The sequence below is a fragment of the Poecilia mexicana genome, unplaced genomic scaffold (assembly GCF_051168715.1).
Source record: "Poecilia mexicana isolate PSO_F unplaced genomic scaffold, ASM5116871v1 scaffold_3, whole genome shotgun sequence".
Classification (NCBI taxonomy): domain Eukaryota; kingdom Metazoa; phylum Chordata; class Actinopteri; order Cyprinodontiformes; family Poeciliidae; genus Poecilia; species Poecilia mexicana.
Genome location: NW_028263372.1, coordinates 25,467,735 through 25,485,638, shown reverse-complemented (window position 1 = coordinate 25,485,638; position 17,904 = coordinate 25,467,735). Strand labels below are relative to the sequence as shown.

Sequence of the window (17,904 nt, the reverse complement as noted above, 5' to 3'; positions counted from 1 at the left end):
CCACCTGTTGTCTTTGTCTCTTGTCGGGTCCTTGTCTAATGTTGACTTACGTGCGTCGGTTTCTGTCGAGTTTTCCAGTGGTACTCCGTGTCAGTCATCGCGACAGTGCTACCGGTACTAGCCGTGTGCTTTAGTTCTCTCCCGTGCTGCCTGTCCTGGACTGTCTTTGTGCATTATTGTCAGCATTAAATCCATCATTTCACTACAACCTGAGTTCAGCCTGCGTTCAACCTCACCACTAACCGCACTTTATGACACTGGTCCAGATTGACAAAGAAAATAACATGGACACAATGATTATTTTGAAGAAAGATCAGATATGGTGGAAATGTGTAATAAATCAGAAGAGATTCCAGGAGGATTTGTGAAGCTCAGATTTAGTTCTGCCTCATCACTCCTACTTGTTCTATCCTGTTAACAGGAAAATCAGCATCTGTAACACTGACACCAGTCCTGGTGCATGTAACAATAACATGGATTTTGTGCATTGTTTTTTAACCATGATCTGTCTGTGGTTTAAGCTGCTGCAGCAGTGGAAGTGAACAAAACCATGCAGTCTGTGTTGGCCTCACTTACAAATATTTAATTGACATTAACAGCCGCATCGTTTGGCTCAGGACTTTTCTCTTCGCAGATGAGGGAGGTTGTTTACAGCAAAACTATAGTCGTCTGGCCCCGGGTGAGGGCCAGTGTTGACTGCCAGTTGTAGCAGAACCGAGGCCAACCGATTTACTCAATCCAGGCTGGGAAGGTGCAGATGGCTCTGAGTCACCAGGAACTGAGAAATAAAAAATAAAATTCACACGTCAAAGAAAAGGAAAAAATATCAAATACAAAACAGTTCACATCGTAATCAATGTGATTAGAAACAAAAACAAACAAATCAAATTTACAAAAAAACAAAAACAAAGTCCAAGGAGTAAAAATAAACCCAAACCAGAGACATGAAGAGACCAAGAGGAAACCAGGGAGAAGAGATGCCTGTGGCAGTGACATTCACTCATTGAGAATGACAGAGATATTAACTTTTATTTTGCAATCGGCAAAGAAAAACAGAAAAAGAAAAGTACATTTATGATTTAATTATAAAGTTTACTTTGTAAAATGCAGATTGTCGTGTTACCATGGCTACAATATGGTGTCATCTTTGTGTTTGAGCTGGGTTTGTTCACAAATACATGAAAGCAAATAATAACCAATAGTCAGTGGTTGATTTTAAACTCAGCCAATTAATCTCCCTATGACAGACTTCACTAAATCTGTATTTAAATAGTGTTAGTGTTGCTGATGGTCTTTGACCTTGATTTATTTAATTGTGACATGTTTGGCATTGTGCTGTGGTTCAAAGTAATGCTACAGTATTGTTGTGGCCATTTATGTTAAATTTTATGTTAAAAGTTTCTTAAACTGGCTCTTTTAAATCCCAGATCTCTCTGTGCTAAAGCTCTATTAATTAATGATTTCATCACTGAGCATAATATCAATGTTATGTTTCTGACAGAAACATGGCTGAATGACAATAATGAACCATTCATACAAATTGAATCAACGCCTCCTACTTACAATTTTTTATGTGAGCATAGAAAACATAAAAAAGGAGAAGGCATGACTTCAATATTCAAGAATACCATAAACTGTAGTAAAATCTCTGAGTAATTTTATGTCTTTTGAGTATCTTGGAATTGAGGTAAAAGGCCACAAACGAACTTTGACACTAACTTTATGCAAAACTCAAATTTATGTGGAAAAAGTTAGTTTGGTGTAAAGTGGAGCTAATGTGCTAACAAAGTTCAAGTTAAGGACAAACATCAATACAATAATAGAAAAAAAGCCCTGATGCCACATTGTGAAAAACAAAACGATTGATGTAACTAAAATGTCCTTCGTAAAAGAAACTATGAATCTTGTAATGTTACAATTCAAAAGGAACATTCTGTTATGGACAAAAGGACTCTTTGTCTTTTCTCTGTTTTATCTGCGCACACGTACACAGCTACAGGCTGAACATGTTTGAATTCAAAGGGCTCGGCACGTTTGTGGAGTTTGTCACAAAAGATTAAACTATTAATACTGCTAATGGTTTGGAACCAGTCCAGTTTATTTAGAGATAAAGCAAATATGATCTGTCTCTCAAGAAACAATATAGGGGATATGTTATGCATTTATCCCATGGTAAATCAAATCAGATTTTATTTGATTTGCAGCAAGGCATTTCAAAGTGCTTTACACAAAGTCATGTAACATAGAATCAACAATCAAAACAACATAAAGTCAAATGCCATCAATAAATTAACAATTGATTACGTTTCAAATCCAACTCTGATGGGTTTGTAGTAGAGATTTGAAGGCACTCAGTGTTTCAACTGTTTTACAGTTTTCTGGAAGTTTGTTCCAAATTTGTGGTGCAGAGAAGCTGAAAGCTGCTTCTCCTTGTTTGGTTCTGGTTCTGGGGATGCAGAGCAGAACCAGCTAACAGTAGAACTTAACCTGTTAATGACACATAGAGGTAGTAAAACAACACGGGAAAATGTGCCTGCCTCTGTATATTTTTTCTCAAAAAGGGAAGTGTGTCAGTCAATCAAACTGAAGTTTATGGAAGGAAACCCAAAACGTTTGACCCAAGTAAGAAACAGTTATGTGACATACTGACCAACTACATGTAAGCATTTGAATATAAGGAAAGTTACAATTTGTAAAAAATGTTTTCATCAAGTTTTCTTTCATTTTTCTTCGATATTCAAGAATACCATGAACTGTAGTAAAATCTCTTTGGGTAATTTCACGTCCTTTGAGTATCTTGGAATTGAGGTAAAAGGCCACAAACGAACTTTGACACTAATTTTATACAAAACTCCAACATATGTGGAAGGTTTCTTTACGGACTTGAATGAACTTCTATCTCTCATATGCATTGATTATGATTGTTTAATAATTGTCGGTGATTTCAACATTCATGTTGACAACCCCCAAGACCGAGGGGCAAAAAAGCTGTTTAATATATTAGAGAGTTTTGGTTTAACACAACATGTCAAACAAGCAACACACACTCATGGACACACACTGGACCTGGTTATCAGTAAGGGTGTGAATATTTCCAATGTCTCTGTAACTGATGTCGCCCTGTCGGATAACTTTGCTGTTATCTTTGAATGTTCTTTATCCCTTAACCCACTTGGACAAACAGCCACTATCACAAAACATACTTTCACAGAAAACACAGCAGAAACATTTAATCAAATCTACTCTTCTTCCTCGTCCTTAATGACGTAGATAAGTTGGTAGATGATTTTCAGTGGAAACTTTCAGATATCATTGATTACATTGCCCCCATTAAAGTGAAGGTTGTGTCTGGTAGGAAGAAATCTCCATGGAGAAATGCACAAACAGTTCAGTCTGCAAGACAACTCTGCCGTAGGGCAGAACGGAAATGGCGTAAGCCAGTACCATGCTGTGCCCAAGCAAAACAAATACAGATAAAATGACCCAATTTCAACTACTTCATTATAAAACCCTAGAAGAAATTATAAGTCAATTAAGCTCCAGTTCCTGCTGTCTGGATGTCCTACCCACACATTTCTTTAAGAAAGTCCTGCCTGTCGTTGTTAATGATCTGATCCAAAGAGTAACTCATCACTCTCTTCAGGTGTTTTCCCCCAGGCTTTGAAAACAGCAGTTATCAAACCACTGATAAAAAAGAACAATCTGGACAAATCACTACTGCAGAATTACCCTGGACACATCCGATCTCTGATCTCAGAAACTACGGTCGGGCCTCGTTACTACTCTTTGACAGTGAAGCAAAATGTACCAGATCAGAGGTATGAATAAGTGTATTCATACCTCTGAGTCGTGGTGAGTTGAAAAATATGAAAATGTAAGAGTGTTTATTCCCCCTGTCTTGGGCGAAGGATTAAAGCACGTGGTGAAGCACCGGGGGTAGTGGGTTGTTGGTTCAATCCCCAACAACCCACAGACTGTGGGGTGAACTCCTGCCACCGTCATCATTATAACCCCAATTAAATAACACAGGCATGAGCAGAGAGGAGGCGGAGGGGGCTTGAGTCCCTGGCCTTTTTATCTTTGACGCCCCTAGTGCCCTTTTTGCTTTTTTTTTTTTTTTAACTATTATTTTTTAATTAGTTTTTTAATCGTGTGTCAGGAGGCCTGCTTGTGCCCCTCAAAAATAATATTTTGCTAAATATAATATTTTGGAAAAATGAATTAATCTGGCTGCCCTTGGTTAACGACAAACTGACAGCAACACAGACCATTTATTTGACAAAAAAAGCAATAGATGTGCTCTCTGATGAATGTTTTTTTTTTTATATAATTTTCACGACAAACCCTTAAGGCCAAAATGATTGTAGCTCCTGGCAGATTTACATTTGACATTTTCAATCAACCAAGAAGCTGCTGGTTTCTTCTCATTTTATCTTCACATGAACCGCTTCCTGACACAGACAAAAAGCTGTGCCCAACACACACACATTCATTATCAATTTTTTTTGTAAAACCAAGTTTCCCATCTTTTCTGTTATTTAGATCTAAATTTGCATCTAATTTTGACCAAAGAATGTGTTGTCAGCCGATTTTTTCAGTCTTTAAATGCCAATAATCTGCAACTTAATGTGAAGAAGTTCTTCAGACTTTGGGGATTTTTGGTTTTCCAGTTCCACTGAGTTCTTAGTTCTTTGTTCACGATTACACAACAAATGGAGCATTTCTTAAAACAATTGCTACTAACCAGAAATCTAGCAAACCTGCAAAAGTGATTCAGAACTAATTCAGAATGAATGGTTCCTCTAAAACAGCTCTTCATGTCAGTGAATATCAAGATGAAAATTCAAAATGCAACGACAATAACATCAGGGAACATCAGGGAATACCGAGAGAAACTGATAAGACACCCAAACGTTTTCCAAAGAAATTACAAATAAATGCAAAACAATGACAGATCTTGATAACTAGTTAAACATTTATGCTTGCTAATAACCAGAAATAAATACAGGAGTTACAATATGATCAGACAACAGACATTTATTTTCTAGCTATATGACAGTGGATATTATTACTGATTATAACAAACAGCCGTTTTATTTATTTAGAAACAAGATAATCTCAGTTTAATTTACAAAATAACTTTACCAAATAATCCAGAGCTGGATCATCTTTATGCAAGATTAATATGTTTTCTGGTACAATTATAAATTTGAAGCTTTCAGTTAATGTCTGTTGAATAAGAACAGTAAAATGAATGACAATCACTACTCTAGAAAAAAAAAGTAATATAATAAAATATTGAAATACATTCAAATTGTTAAATAATACTATTATTTAGATGATTGTTGAATAATGTTATCATATTTGATGATGCAAACCTTGTTTTCTGCTTAATTTGATGTAATATCAGTGAAAAATGTACTGATACATTTTTCACTGATAATGTATCAGTACATATATTATGTACTGATACATTATCAGTACATAATGTATGTACTGACACATACATTATCAGTACATACATTGTATTTAATGACATATTTTAGCAGTACTAACATCTTTTTACTTTTTCCAGATGTTACTATAAAATTTACACAGAACTTCTGTCATGTTTAAACTTTTGAAAACCAAATTATAATTTCTGAGAAGTTTAACATAACAAACACGTAATTTATATTTTAATTTCAACAGTGAAAGAAAATAAATATTTTTGTACTTCCTCCTTTATTTTGCAGGGGATTTTGATGTTAATGTTTAAGATAATTCTCTTTCATAGCTTTATGTAAACCTTGTTACAGCCCGTCTAGGGGTGGCCAGATCGCCACATGAAGGATCCATCCTCTTCAGGTCTCAACAACCGACACACACAAAGTTGAACAGTTTATAATATTATTTATTTTTTAAAAAGGTGTATTTTTGATGAAGATGTTACAAGTGGAACATATGGCTTCAGAGTCAGCTATGCCGAAAACAACAAACAAAAGGGAACTGTCTGAATATTAACCGAAACTTACCTAATCGAAAGTAAATAAATCAAATGACAAAAACTTACCTCTCTAACTAAGAAAAAAACAGGAGAAAACTTAGAAAACATAAACGGCAGCTCACTCCTACAACCCCAGAACTTTGACAAGATGTGAACAAACAGTGAGATGAGCAGAGGATGGAAAACAGGAAGTCCGCTTCTACTGCTTTATATATCCGTCACCTCCAGGAAGCAGCCAATTAGACGTCTCCATCGTCTTCTAGGAGCCAATTAGTTTTACCTCCGTCCCTAAGCTGCTGCCCCCGCGACCCGACCCCAGATAAGAGGAAGAAAATGGATGGAAGGATGTTTTACTTTTTATTTCTTTGTATCTTTATTAAAATGTGATGTATTTTCTATTATTTTTAAGTTATTAGGATTTTATTATCTGCTAATAGTTGCTTTATGTGACTTCTGTTTCATTATTTTTGTGCACAGCTCTTTGGTCGTGTTGCAGTTTAAAGTTCTCTAGAACTAAATCAGGAATAGTAACTCCAGAGCTGCAGAGTTTAGATGCTGCATGTTCATTTCTTATGTAAAATGAAGCCCTAGGCAAAAATTCAACCTGTAAGACTCTTCCAGCACCACACCTTCACCCCAGCCAACCAGGACGCACCACTTCTCTACCTCGATCCAATCACCTGGCAAGAGCTCCTTCAAAAAGCAAAGCAACCACAGATCCACCCGCTTCAGTTGTGCTTCAACCCACCTCCCCCCCGTTTCCACCACCAGCCTCCCAGACGCCTCCAGGTCCCCTCAAACCTCCTCTCTCCAAGCTCCGCTCCACCACCAGTGACTGGGCCCGGGGGAAGACCTACCTGAGCTTCGGTCGAGCCAATCATTCAAGCTCGCTGCGATTCTCAGCACGCACGTCTTCCGCCGGTGTCCAAGCACCAAATTCTCAGTCCAATAAAATTGTCTAACTGCTGCTTCTCTCTGTGTGTGTCTCTACAGGTTGAAATAAAGACACAAACTTAATAAATTACTTCTGGTGTTCCTCTTCATGTGATTTAAAACTCATGTCATGTTGTTAAGGGTCCAGGGGCGGTAACATAAAATGTGTCCAGAGCCAAAGTGTAAAGTAAAAATGATTTATTACAAAAGAAAGTTTCACAAAACAGTACAATTTAACCCAATTAATGCAAAACAAAAGGGATTAACAAACTCAAGAATGTTAGGTGCAAATTAAAAGTTTCAAAATGTCCAAACAAGTCATTTCAAAGTAAACTCAAAATAAACCAAAAGGGGAAAACGGGGAACACACAAAGGGAATGCTAAGGGGAGCACCAAGCCTCCCAAACATGGGCTTCTAACTTGTAGTTAACTAGAGCAAAGTCAAAATTGCTGAACTGGACAAGCAGGAACAAGCAAAGACCAAACTAGCTTAAAACCTGCCTAAAGCAGTTGCAGCTACCAAACAAGAGGAGGCAGCTTCACAAAACCTCTTCAAAATAGCTGCCTCACTGGAGGATCAGGAGCATTTTATAGGGTGCAGGTAGGCCTCATCAACATCTGATTGGCTTGACAATCCTCTGCTGGTCCAATGGTGTAGCTGCTTTTCCTGCAGCCAATCAGGGAGATGTGCCCTCACAGCTGAACCTGCATAACAAAAGGGATCCTGCACAGCCTCAAGAGGCCAGGGGCCGTAACACATGTTTTTAGAGTCAGTTCAGGGAAAATATCAACTGAAAAAACTGAACCACGAATGTAAAGACAATCAGCCAGGAAATGTTCCTTTTTCATGCATTTATTAATTTATTTTTCATTTCTGAGGTGAAGAGAAAACTCCATTAGGGAGGTGAAGATCAGGTGAGAAAGAAAACACAATTTATTCTAATTCTACAAACATGTGGATCAAACTGATGAAGATACAATTATATGCGAGAGGAAATTTGATGAGAATTTTATTTCATGATAGTCTATGTTTTATCCACCCCTGGTATTCACACACATCCATGATTGTAACTGGGTCCTTCATACATACAGGTTCTCCACCAATAACAATCACTCCATATATCATGCCGTTGTGCATCGCTGCTCCACCATCGTCACCCTGTAAAAAAAAAATGTATATCAATATATGCATGTTGTAAAACAGGAAAGTAATGACAGTGGAGAGAAATTGAAGAAACAAATTTACTAAGCATATATCTTTGTTTGGTGCTTGAGCAGAAAATAAATGCCCACGGTACTTCATGACGTCCAAAACCTGATTAACTTTCATGTTGACACACTGAAGTTGGGATGGAATAGCATCAGTGAGGGGCACTGTAGAGAAACATGAGAATCATAAACATGTTCTTCACTTGACCTTCTCTGTAGAGACAGAAACAAAGATTTTATTCTCATAGCGTCAATATTTCTCTCACGTCGCATATTATTGGGGCCGGTTGTTGTTCTTCCCTCTCCTGCCAGCTGAACAACATCGCCTCTAAAACACAATAAGAATAAAATGTAAAAATATAACAATGTAGAAAATTAATTAAGAACAATGAAAGAACAGAAAATGAATCCATGAAGGACTTCATCCACTGACACAGGAGTGTCCACCTCCAGTCCTCAGTGACGGTGTTCTGCGTCCTTTACATGTGTCTCTGGTCCAACACACCTGAGCTAAACTCAGGTGTGCTGAAGCAGAGGCAGCAGGACTGGAGGAGTGGAGACAGAAAACCTGAAGTCATGTTATAATCAGAGAAAGACTTACACTTTAAGACGATTGTTGCAGTCTGGTAGCGGAGCAACTGGAACATCTGTTACTGGTGTCTCAAGCTTCAGCATCATGATGTCATGCAGCTTGCCAAAGAGCCTATAAGTCTCAGGAGGTAGTCGGATTGCTGGTCTTTGCTGCACAGCAGTCCGTGGATGAACTTTTAACACTGCCTCAATAGTCCTGAAGAAAAGGTTAAATTATAATGAACAGACAGAAAACCTGATAATCCGTAGATAAAACTGTCTTCATGTCTCTTTCCTACCATCCAGGCTGCCAGCAGTGAGTTGCAGTCAGGATCCACTCAGGGTGGATCAGAGATCCTCCACAGCGCATCCTATGAGTAACATTGGTGCTCTCCAGTCGAACATGATAAAGACGCTCTGTGTCATGACAGTTTCGACCTCCAATGATTCTCTTCTGCCGAGAAACACCTGAGTTCACTGAAACACCTGAAGAAGAGAAAGGAGGACTTTACTCAGAAATCAGGTGCAAACATGGCTGCAGGAACAGAAAGAGGATAAACAGTTAAAGATTGAAAAGCATCACAGTTTATATGCAAAGAAGTTTCAGTCTGAAACAGAATCAGAGGGAAGTTTGAGAGTCACAGAGAGCAGCAGCCTCCCAGGAACCAGTGGACGTGTCTCCAGTGTCTCCAGTGTCCCCAGTGTTTCCAACTCACCCAGCCCCAGCAGCAGCAGCAGAACCTTCAGCAGAGCCATTGCTGATCCAGCTTCGTGTGAATGTCTGCAGTCCTGCAGCAGCTTTTAAACTCTGTTCACAACTTCCTGCTGGAAAGAAAGCCACCAATCACAGGACAGACACCAATCTGTCCAATCACAGGACTGACACCGATCTGTCCAATCACAGGACAGACACCAATCTGTCCAATCACAGGACAGACACTGATCTGCACTGTCATCTGCACACAGAGGAACTTTAACATCTCATTTTTCTAAAGGAACTTGGAAAAAATTCTTCTTCCATTGACAGATTATGTCACTAATAACTAAACATTCCCCCTTATAATAACTTAACCCTCCTGTTATGTTCGTTTCTCAGGTAAGACAATAATGATCCTGGGTCAATTTGACCCTCAAGTGTTTAATCATGAAATAGTGCCAGAAACAAAAAAAAATCTTCAAAAACATTTTATCTGATTATTAACTCCAATAATAATCATTTCAATCAATATTTGTCCAGTTATGTTCTTTTTATTTCTCACAAATAAATGATCAATTATTACTCAAAACTGTCATGAGGTGGGGTTGAGGTGATGAGGAAAGAACGCAGGTAAAACTCAGGTTGTAATGAAAATGATGATCTAATGATAAATGTACAGCTCGACAGTCCAGTAAGCAGAACAGCAGCACGGTGAGCGGAGATAGGCTAACCCTGGTAGCAACTGAACAGGAAACGACTCCTTAGAGAGCTGACGCCGACATAGGACTGAACAGTTCTACTATGACGACTCTTTATAGTTCAACCAACTCAGGACTTCACAGTTCTACTGAATGGCTAACTGACACAGGCTGGTAAGAAGACTTAGACAAACGACACAGGATCCAACGAGAATCCAACAAGAGACAAAGACAACAGTTGGACTTAAATACACAGGGGTGGGTAATCAGTAAACTAGACACAGCTGGAATCAATCAACATGGAGGACAGGACAGAGACTCACAGGGAAACAGGACCTACCACAGAAAATCTCAAAATAACTACACAGAAAAACACAGATCACAACAAAAACCTAGACACAAACAAACAATTATTAGGCCCGAGCAGCTAAGCGCTGCGAGAGCCTATTGAAACTGTACTGTTTCTTATTATTATTATTAGGCCCGAGCAGCTAAGCGCTGCGAGAGCCTATTGAAACTGTGCTGTTTATTATTATAGTTCTTGTGCCAAAAGAATTGGCTTTTTGGGGGCTTTCTCATATTCAAAAACTCACCAAACTTGGCGGGGGCATAGAGTCCGTGTAAAATTTACGTATTTTAAGGTCCCCAGAAAAATCGCACAAGAAACGGCTCAAGGGCGCCACCTAGCAACTTTCAAAAGACCCTTTCCTATTCACTTACTTTATCGTAGAGACTTGAAACTTGGTACACTTGTAGAGCTCCCCAAGACGCTCTGAATTTACAATTAATGTCATAGTGCAAGTATCACAGATTGTCGGCCATTTTGGATTGAAGTTCCGATTTTGACCCGATTTTGGCCGTTTACAGGGTTCGCATTTGATCGAACTTGTCCTAGGGATTTCGATCGATCGGCTTCAAACTCGGTCAGATCGTTCATAAGGCATGGCCGATCCAAAGTTATCGTAGGTTTGCGTTTTCGGGCTTGCTGAAGGGGTCTTTCCGGGGGTCAAAGGTCACCGATTCGCCATGAAACATCAAACTGTTATAACTCTTTGAAAAAAACTCATAGAAGCACCAAACTTTCAGTGATTGATCATCATGGGATGCTCTACAATACCCAACGGTCAAATGATGACGTCACTTAGGCCACGCCCCCTGAGAACAGGAAGTGTCATTTTTTACGCTGAACGGTCGCTATCTGACCCCTTTGACCTAATCGAGGTGAAACTGTGTCCACAGACAGAAAACATGTTGGTGTGTTGAGGATTCCAAGCCAAGCTCATTTGAATCCAGCAGGTGGGCGTGGCGGCGTGGCGAAGTGACCCTAAACGCCGTGTCCTTACGTTTGGCTGTGGATTCCACAATTTTGAGGCCAGCTGCACCAAACTTGACATGAGTGATCCTGGTAGGGTCCCCTACGATCCTATGTTGTCATAGTCTGACGTCATCTAAGCCCCGCCCCCTCAGAACAGGAAGTGCTTTTTTTTCCATGGAAAGCTGCCTTTCTGGCTCACTGCACCTAATCAACATGATTCTGTGTTGGATGACAGATAACATGTTAGTGTCACTTGCTTTAAAGCGCCAAGAGTCTTCTGTAGAGGGCGTGGCCGTGGGACCGCGGCGAAGCAGAGGTAACGCCGCCGCCATACGTTTGGCTCTAGATTCCACATCGTTCAGCCCAGCTGCACCAAACTCACTAGGATGCATCCTTATCCATCCCCGAACAGGAATCCATAACAGTCGTTGATGGGCGTGGCCTAATTTCTCTACAGCGCCCCCTAGAAATTTTTAAATGATCAGCCCCAAGCCATGCTTTAACCTAGAATTATGAAACTTGGTACACATGTGTATCATGTCAGGACCTACAAAAAAGTCTCTTGGAGCCATGGTGCAAACCCAACAGGAAGTCGGCCATTTTGGATCAAAATCCGCCATTTCCTCTTTTTCATAGACATCGCATCTGATCTATCTCCTCCTGCAGCTTTTGAGATAGAGACTTCAAACTCAGTCAGCAGAGACTTGAGACATTAAAGATGAAAAGTTATCGTAGGAATTTTTCTATGTCAAAGCATGTGGGCGTGGCTAAGTCCCAAACTTTGACTATTCGCCATGAAACATCAAGATGCAATAACTTCCACATAGAAGGTCACAGCTGCATCAGACTTCCTATATCTGACTACAGACCACCCCTCATCACATTGAGATGGTCAGTTGATGACATCACCTTAACCCCGCCCACTTCCGACAGGAAGTCACCTGTTTTTTCTATTGTATGTCTTACTTTTACTCTCTAAGTCATATGGGTTTCATCCGGTGTAGGCTGACATGACATGATATGATGATGAACTCTCCCATGATGAACTCGACTGACCCGTGGGGGCGTGGCTAAGTCCCAAACTTTGACTATACAGCATGAAACATGAATGTGAAATAACTTCCAAATGCCAGGTCACAGCTGCATCAGACTTTCTATGTCTCATTATAGACCAGCCTTCATCATAGTTAGGTGGTCGATTGATGACATCACCCTAGCCCCGCCCACTTCCGACAGGAAGTAACCTCTTTCTTCAATTGTATGTCTTACTTTTACTCTCTAATTCTTATGGGTTTCATCCTGTGCAGGCTGACATGAAATGAAATGATGATGACCTGTCATGATGAACTCTACTGACCCGTGTGGGTGTGGCAAAAATGGCTGTCCCTCGCCATATGCATACGATCGTCTCTTATTCACATACGCATCATCCGATTTAAATCCAGACTTTTTATGAGTGACACTTGTGAACCTCTAAGGAGCCCAATAGAGATTTATTGCAATTTGACTCCACCACGCCCCATAGGTTAATAAAACAGCTGTATCTCCTCTCTACATGGCCCAATCTGCTCCAGATTTTGGGTGCATCGCCAGGGAGCTCTACCGAAGGCATCAAAGCGGATCGCCCGGAGCACGGCGCGCGAGCGTCAGCGGTGGCTGGCGGGAGGCGGTGCTGGAACATCCGCGGTGGCTATAGGCTCGAGCGGCGCTTGGCTGCGAGGGCCGCTTGAGGCTCCGCGGAGCTTTAATTAGGCCCGAGCAGCTAAGCGCTGCGAGAGCCTATTGAAACCTTGCTGTTTCTTATTAGGCCCGAGCAGCTAAGCGCTGCGAGAGCCTATTGAAACTGTACTGTTTTATTAGGCCCGAGCAGCTAAGCGCTGCGAGAGCCTATTGAAACTGTGCTGTTTATTATTATAGTTCTTGTGCCAAAAGAATTGGCTTTTTGGGGGCTTTATCATATTCAAAAACTCACCAAACTTGGCGGGGGCATAGAGCCCGTGTAAAATTTACGTATTTTAAGGTCCCCAGAAAAATCGCACAAGAAACGGCTCAAGGGCGCCACCTAGCAACTTTCAAAAGACCCTTTCCTATTCACTTACTTTATCGTAGAGACTTGAAACTTGGTACACTTGTAGAGCTCCCCAAGACGCTCTGAATTTACAATTAATGTCATAGTGCAAGTATCACAGATTGTCGGCCATTTTGGATTGAAGTTCCGATTTTGACCCGATTTTGGCCGTTTACAGGGTTCGCATTTGATCGAACTTGTCCTAGGGATTTCGATCGATCGGCTTCAAACTCGGTCAGATCGTTCATAAGGCATGGCCGATCCAAAGTTATCGTAGGTTTGCGTTTTCGGGCTTGCTGAAGGGGTCTTTCCGGGGGTCAAAGGTCACCGATTCGCCATGAAACATCAAACTGTTATAACTCTTTGAAAAAAACTCATAGAAGCACCAAACTTTCAGTGATTGATCATCATGGGATGCTCTACAATACCCAACGGTCAAATGATGACGTCACTTAGGCCACGCCCCCTGAGAACAGGAAGTGTCATTTTTTACGCTGAACGGTCGCTATCTGACCCCTTTGACCTAATCGAGGTGAAACTGTGTCCACAGACAGAAAACATGTTGGTGTGTTGAGGATTCCAAGCCAAGCTCATTTGAATCCAGCAGGTGGGCGTGGCGGCGTGGCGAAGTGACCCTAAACGCCGTGTCCTTACGTTTGGCTGTGGATTCCACAATTTTGAGGCCAGCTGCACCAAACTTGACATGAGTGATCCTGGTAGGGTCCCCTACGATCCTATGTTGTCATAGTCTGACGTCATCTAAGCCCCGCCCCCTCAGAACAGGAAGTGCTTTTTTTTCCATGGAAAGCTGCCTTTCTGGCTCACTGCACCTAATCAACATGATTCTGTGTTGGATGACAGATAACATGTTAGTGTCACTTGCTTTAAAGCGCCAAGAGTCTTCTGTAGAGGGCGTGGCCGTGGGACCGCGGCGAAGCAGAGGTAACGCCGCCGCCATACGTTTGGCTCTAGATTCCACATCGTTCAGCCCAGCTGCACCAAACTCACTAGGATGCATCCTTATCCATCCCCGAACAGGAATCCATAACAGTCGTTGATGGGCGTGGCCTAATTTCTCTACAGCGCCCCCTAGAAATTTTTAAATGATCAGCCCCAAGCCATGCTTTAACCTAGAATTATGAAACTTGGTACACATGTGTATCATGTCAGGACCTACAAAAAAGTCTCTTGGAGCCATGGTGCAAACCCAACAGGAAGTCGGCCATTTTGGATCAAAATCCGCCATTTCCTCTTTTTCATAGACATCGCATCTGATCTATCTCCTCCTGCAGCTTTTGAGATAGAGACTTCAAACTCAGTCAGCAGAGACTTGAGACATTAAAGATGAAAAGTTATCGTAGGAATTTTTCTATGTCAAAGCATGTGGGCGTGGCTAAGTCCCAAACTTTGACTATTCGCCATGAAACATCAAGATGCAATAACTTCCACATAGAAGGTCACAGCTGCATCAGACTTCCTATATCTGACTACAGACCACCCCTCATCACATTGAGATGGTCAGTTGATGACATCACCTTAACCCCGCCCACTTCCGACAGGAAGTCACCTGTTTTTTCTATTGTATGTCTTACTTTTACTCTCTAAGTCATATGGGTTTCATCCGGTGTAGGCTGACATGACATGATATGATGATGAACTCTCCCATGATGAACTCGACTGACCCGTGGGGGCGTGGCTAAGTCCCAAACTTTGACTATACAGCATGAAACATGAATGTGAAATAACTTCCAAATGCCAGGTCACAGCTGCATCAGACTTTCTATGTCTCATTATAGACCAGCCTTCATCATAGTTAGGTGGTCGATTGATGACATCACCCTAGCCCCGCCCACTTCCGACAGGAAGTAACCTCTTTCTTCAATTGTATGTCTTACTTTTACTCTCTAATTCTTATGGGTTTCATCCTGTGCAGGCTGACATGAAATGAAATGATGATGACCTGTCATGATGAACTCTACTGACCCGTGTGGGTGTGGCAAAAATGGCTGTCCCTCGCCATATGCATACGATCGTCTCTTATTCACATACGCATCATCCGATTTAAATCCAGACTTTTTATGAGTGACACTTGTGAACCTCTAAGGAGCCCAATAGAGATTTATTGCAATTTGACTCCACCACGCCCCATAGGTTAATAAAACAGCTGTATCTCCTCTCTACATGGCCCAATCTGCTCCAGATTTTGGGTGCATCGCCAGGGAGCTCTACCGAAGGCATCAAAGCGGATCGCCCGGAGCACGGCGCGCGAGCGTCAGCGGTGGCTGGCGGGAGGCGGTGCTGGAACATCCGCGGTGGCTATAGGCTCGAGCGGCGCTTGGCTGCGAGGGCCGCTTGAGGCTCCGCGGAGCTTTAATTAGGCCCGAGCAGCTAAGCGCTGCGAGAGCCTATTGAAACCTTGCTGTTTCTTATTAGGCCCGAGCAGCTAAGCGCTGCGAGAGCCTATTGAAACTGTACTGTTTTATTAGGCCCGAGCAGCTAAGCGCTGCGAGAGCCTATTGAAACTGTGCTGTTTATTATTATAGTTCTTGTGCCAAAAGAATTGGCTTTTTGGGGGCTTTATCATATTCAAAAACTCACCAAACTTGGCGGGGGCATAGAGCCCGTGTAAAATTTACGTATTTTAAGGTCCCCAGAAAAATCGCACAAGAAACGGCTCAAGGGCGCCACCTAGCAACTTTCAAAAGACCCTTTCCTATTCACTTACTTTATCGTAGAGACTTGAAACTTGGTACACTTGTAGAGCTCCCCAAGACACTCAGAATTTACAATTAATGTCATAGTGCAAGTATCACAGATTGTCGGCCATTTTGGATTGAAGTTCCGATTTTGACCCGATTTTGGCCGTTTACAGGGTTCGCATTTGATCGAACTTGTCCTAGGGATTTCGATCGATCGGCTTCAAACTCGGTCAGATCGTTCATAAGGCATGGCCGATCCAAAGTTATCGTAGGTTTGCGTTTTCGGGCTTGCTGAAGGGGTCTTTCCGGGGGTCAAAGGTCACCGATTCGCCATGAAACATCAAACTGTTATAACTCTTTGAAAAAAACTCATAGAAGCACCAAACTTTCAGTGATTGATCATCATGGGATGCTCTACAATACCGAACGGTCAAATGATGACGTCACTTAGGCCACGCCCCCTGAGAACAGGAAGTGTCATTTTTTACGCTGAACGGTCGCTATCTGACCCCTTTGACCTAATCGAGGTGAAACTGTGTCCACAGACAGAAAACATGTTGGTGTGTTGAGGATTCCAAGCCAAGCTCATTTGAATCCAGCAGGTGGGCGTGGCGGCGTGGCGAAGTGACCCTAAACGCCGTGTCCTTACGTTTGGCTGTGGATTCCACAATTTTGAGGCCAGCTGCACCAAACTTGACATGAGTGATCCTGGTAGGGTCCCCTACGATCCTATGTTGTCATAGTCTGACGTCATCTAAGCCCCGCCCCCTCAGAACAGGAAGTGCTTTTTTTTCCATGGAAAGCTGCCTTTCTGGCTCACTGCACCTAATCAACATGATTCTGTGTTGGATGACAGATAACATGTTAGTCTCACTTGCTTTAAAGCGCCAAGAGTCTTCTGTAGAGGGCGTGGCCGTGGGACCGCGGCGAAGCAGAGGTAACGCCGCCGCCATACGTTTGGCTCTAGATTCCACATCGTTCAGCCCAGCTGCACCAAACTCACTAGGATGCATCCTTATCCATCCCCGAACAGGAATCCATAACAGTCGTTGATGGGCGTGGCCTAATTTCTCTACAGCGCCCCCTAGAAATTTTTAAATGATCAGCCCCAAGCCATGCTTTAACCTACAATTATGAAACTTGGTACACATGTGTATCATGTCAGGACCTACAAAAAAGTCTCTTGGAGCCATGGTGCAAACCCAACAGGAAGTCGGCCATTTTGGATCAAAATCAGCCATTTCCTCTTTTTCATAGACATCGCATCTGATCTATCTCCTCCTGCAGCTTTTGAGATAGAGACTTCAAACTCAGTCAGCAGAGACTTGAGACATTAAAGATGAAAAGTTATCGTAGGAATTTTTCTATGTCAAAGCATGTGGGCGTGGCTAAGTCCCAAACTTTGACTATTCGCCATGAAACATCAAGATGCAATAACTTCCACATAGAAGGTCACAGCTGCATCAGACTTCCTATATCTGACTACAGACCACCCCTCATCACATTGAGATGGTCAGTTGATGACATCACCTTAACCCCGCCCACTTCCGACAGGAAGTCACCTGTTTTTTCTATTGTATGTCTTACTTTTACTCTCTAAGTCATATGGGTTTCATCCGGTGTAGGCTGACATGACATGATATGATGATGAACTCTCCCATGATGAACTCGACTGACCCGTGGGGGCGTGGCTAAGTCCCAAACTTTGACTATACAGCATGAAACATGA

General features: G+C 41.8%; 1 protein-coding gene across 1 annotated transcript; it reads right to left on the bottom strand.

The window, feature by feature from the left end:
* Nucleotides 1–7,756: 7,756 nt before the first annotated feature.
* Nucleotides 7,757–9,947, bottom strand: LOC106926730 (snake venom serine protease KN13-like). Its single transcript, XM_088004661.1, has 6 exons — nt 9,415–9,947; nt 8,998–9,184; nt 8,730–8,915; nt 8,395–8,456; nt 8,166–8,293; nt 7,757–8,078 (listed from the first exon to the last, which is right to left on the bottom strand). The coding sequence occupies exons 1-6, from the start codon at nt 9,452–9,454 to the stop codon at nt 7,935–7,937; spliced, it is 747 nt and encodes a 248-aa protein (XP_087860787.1). The 5' UTR covers nt 9,455–9,947; the 3' UTR covers nt 7,757–7,934.
* Nucleotides 9,948–17,904: the final 7,957 nt, after the last annotated feature.

Excerpts from the sequence above, each read along its gene's own strand:
- LOC106926730 (XM_088004661.1), bottom strand. The coding sequence starts at position 9,454 with ATGGCTCTGCTGAAGGTTCTGCTGCTGCTGCTGGGGCTGG. Across the intron at positions 8,916-8,997 it reads CACTGCTGGCAGCCTGGATG|GACTATTGAGGCAGTGTTAA; the intron begins GTAGGAAAGAGA and ends CCTTTTCTTCAG. Across the intron at positions 8,294-8,394 it reads CGGCCCCAATAATATGCGAC|TGCCCCTCACTGATGCTATT; the intron begins GTGAGAGAAATA and ends GTTTCTCTACAG.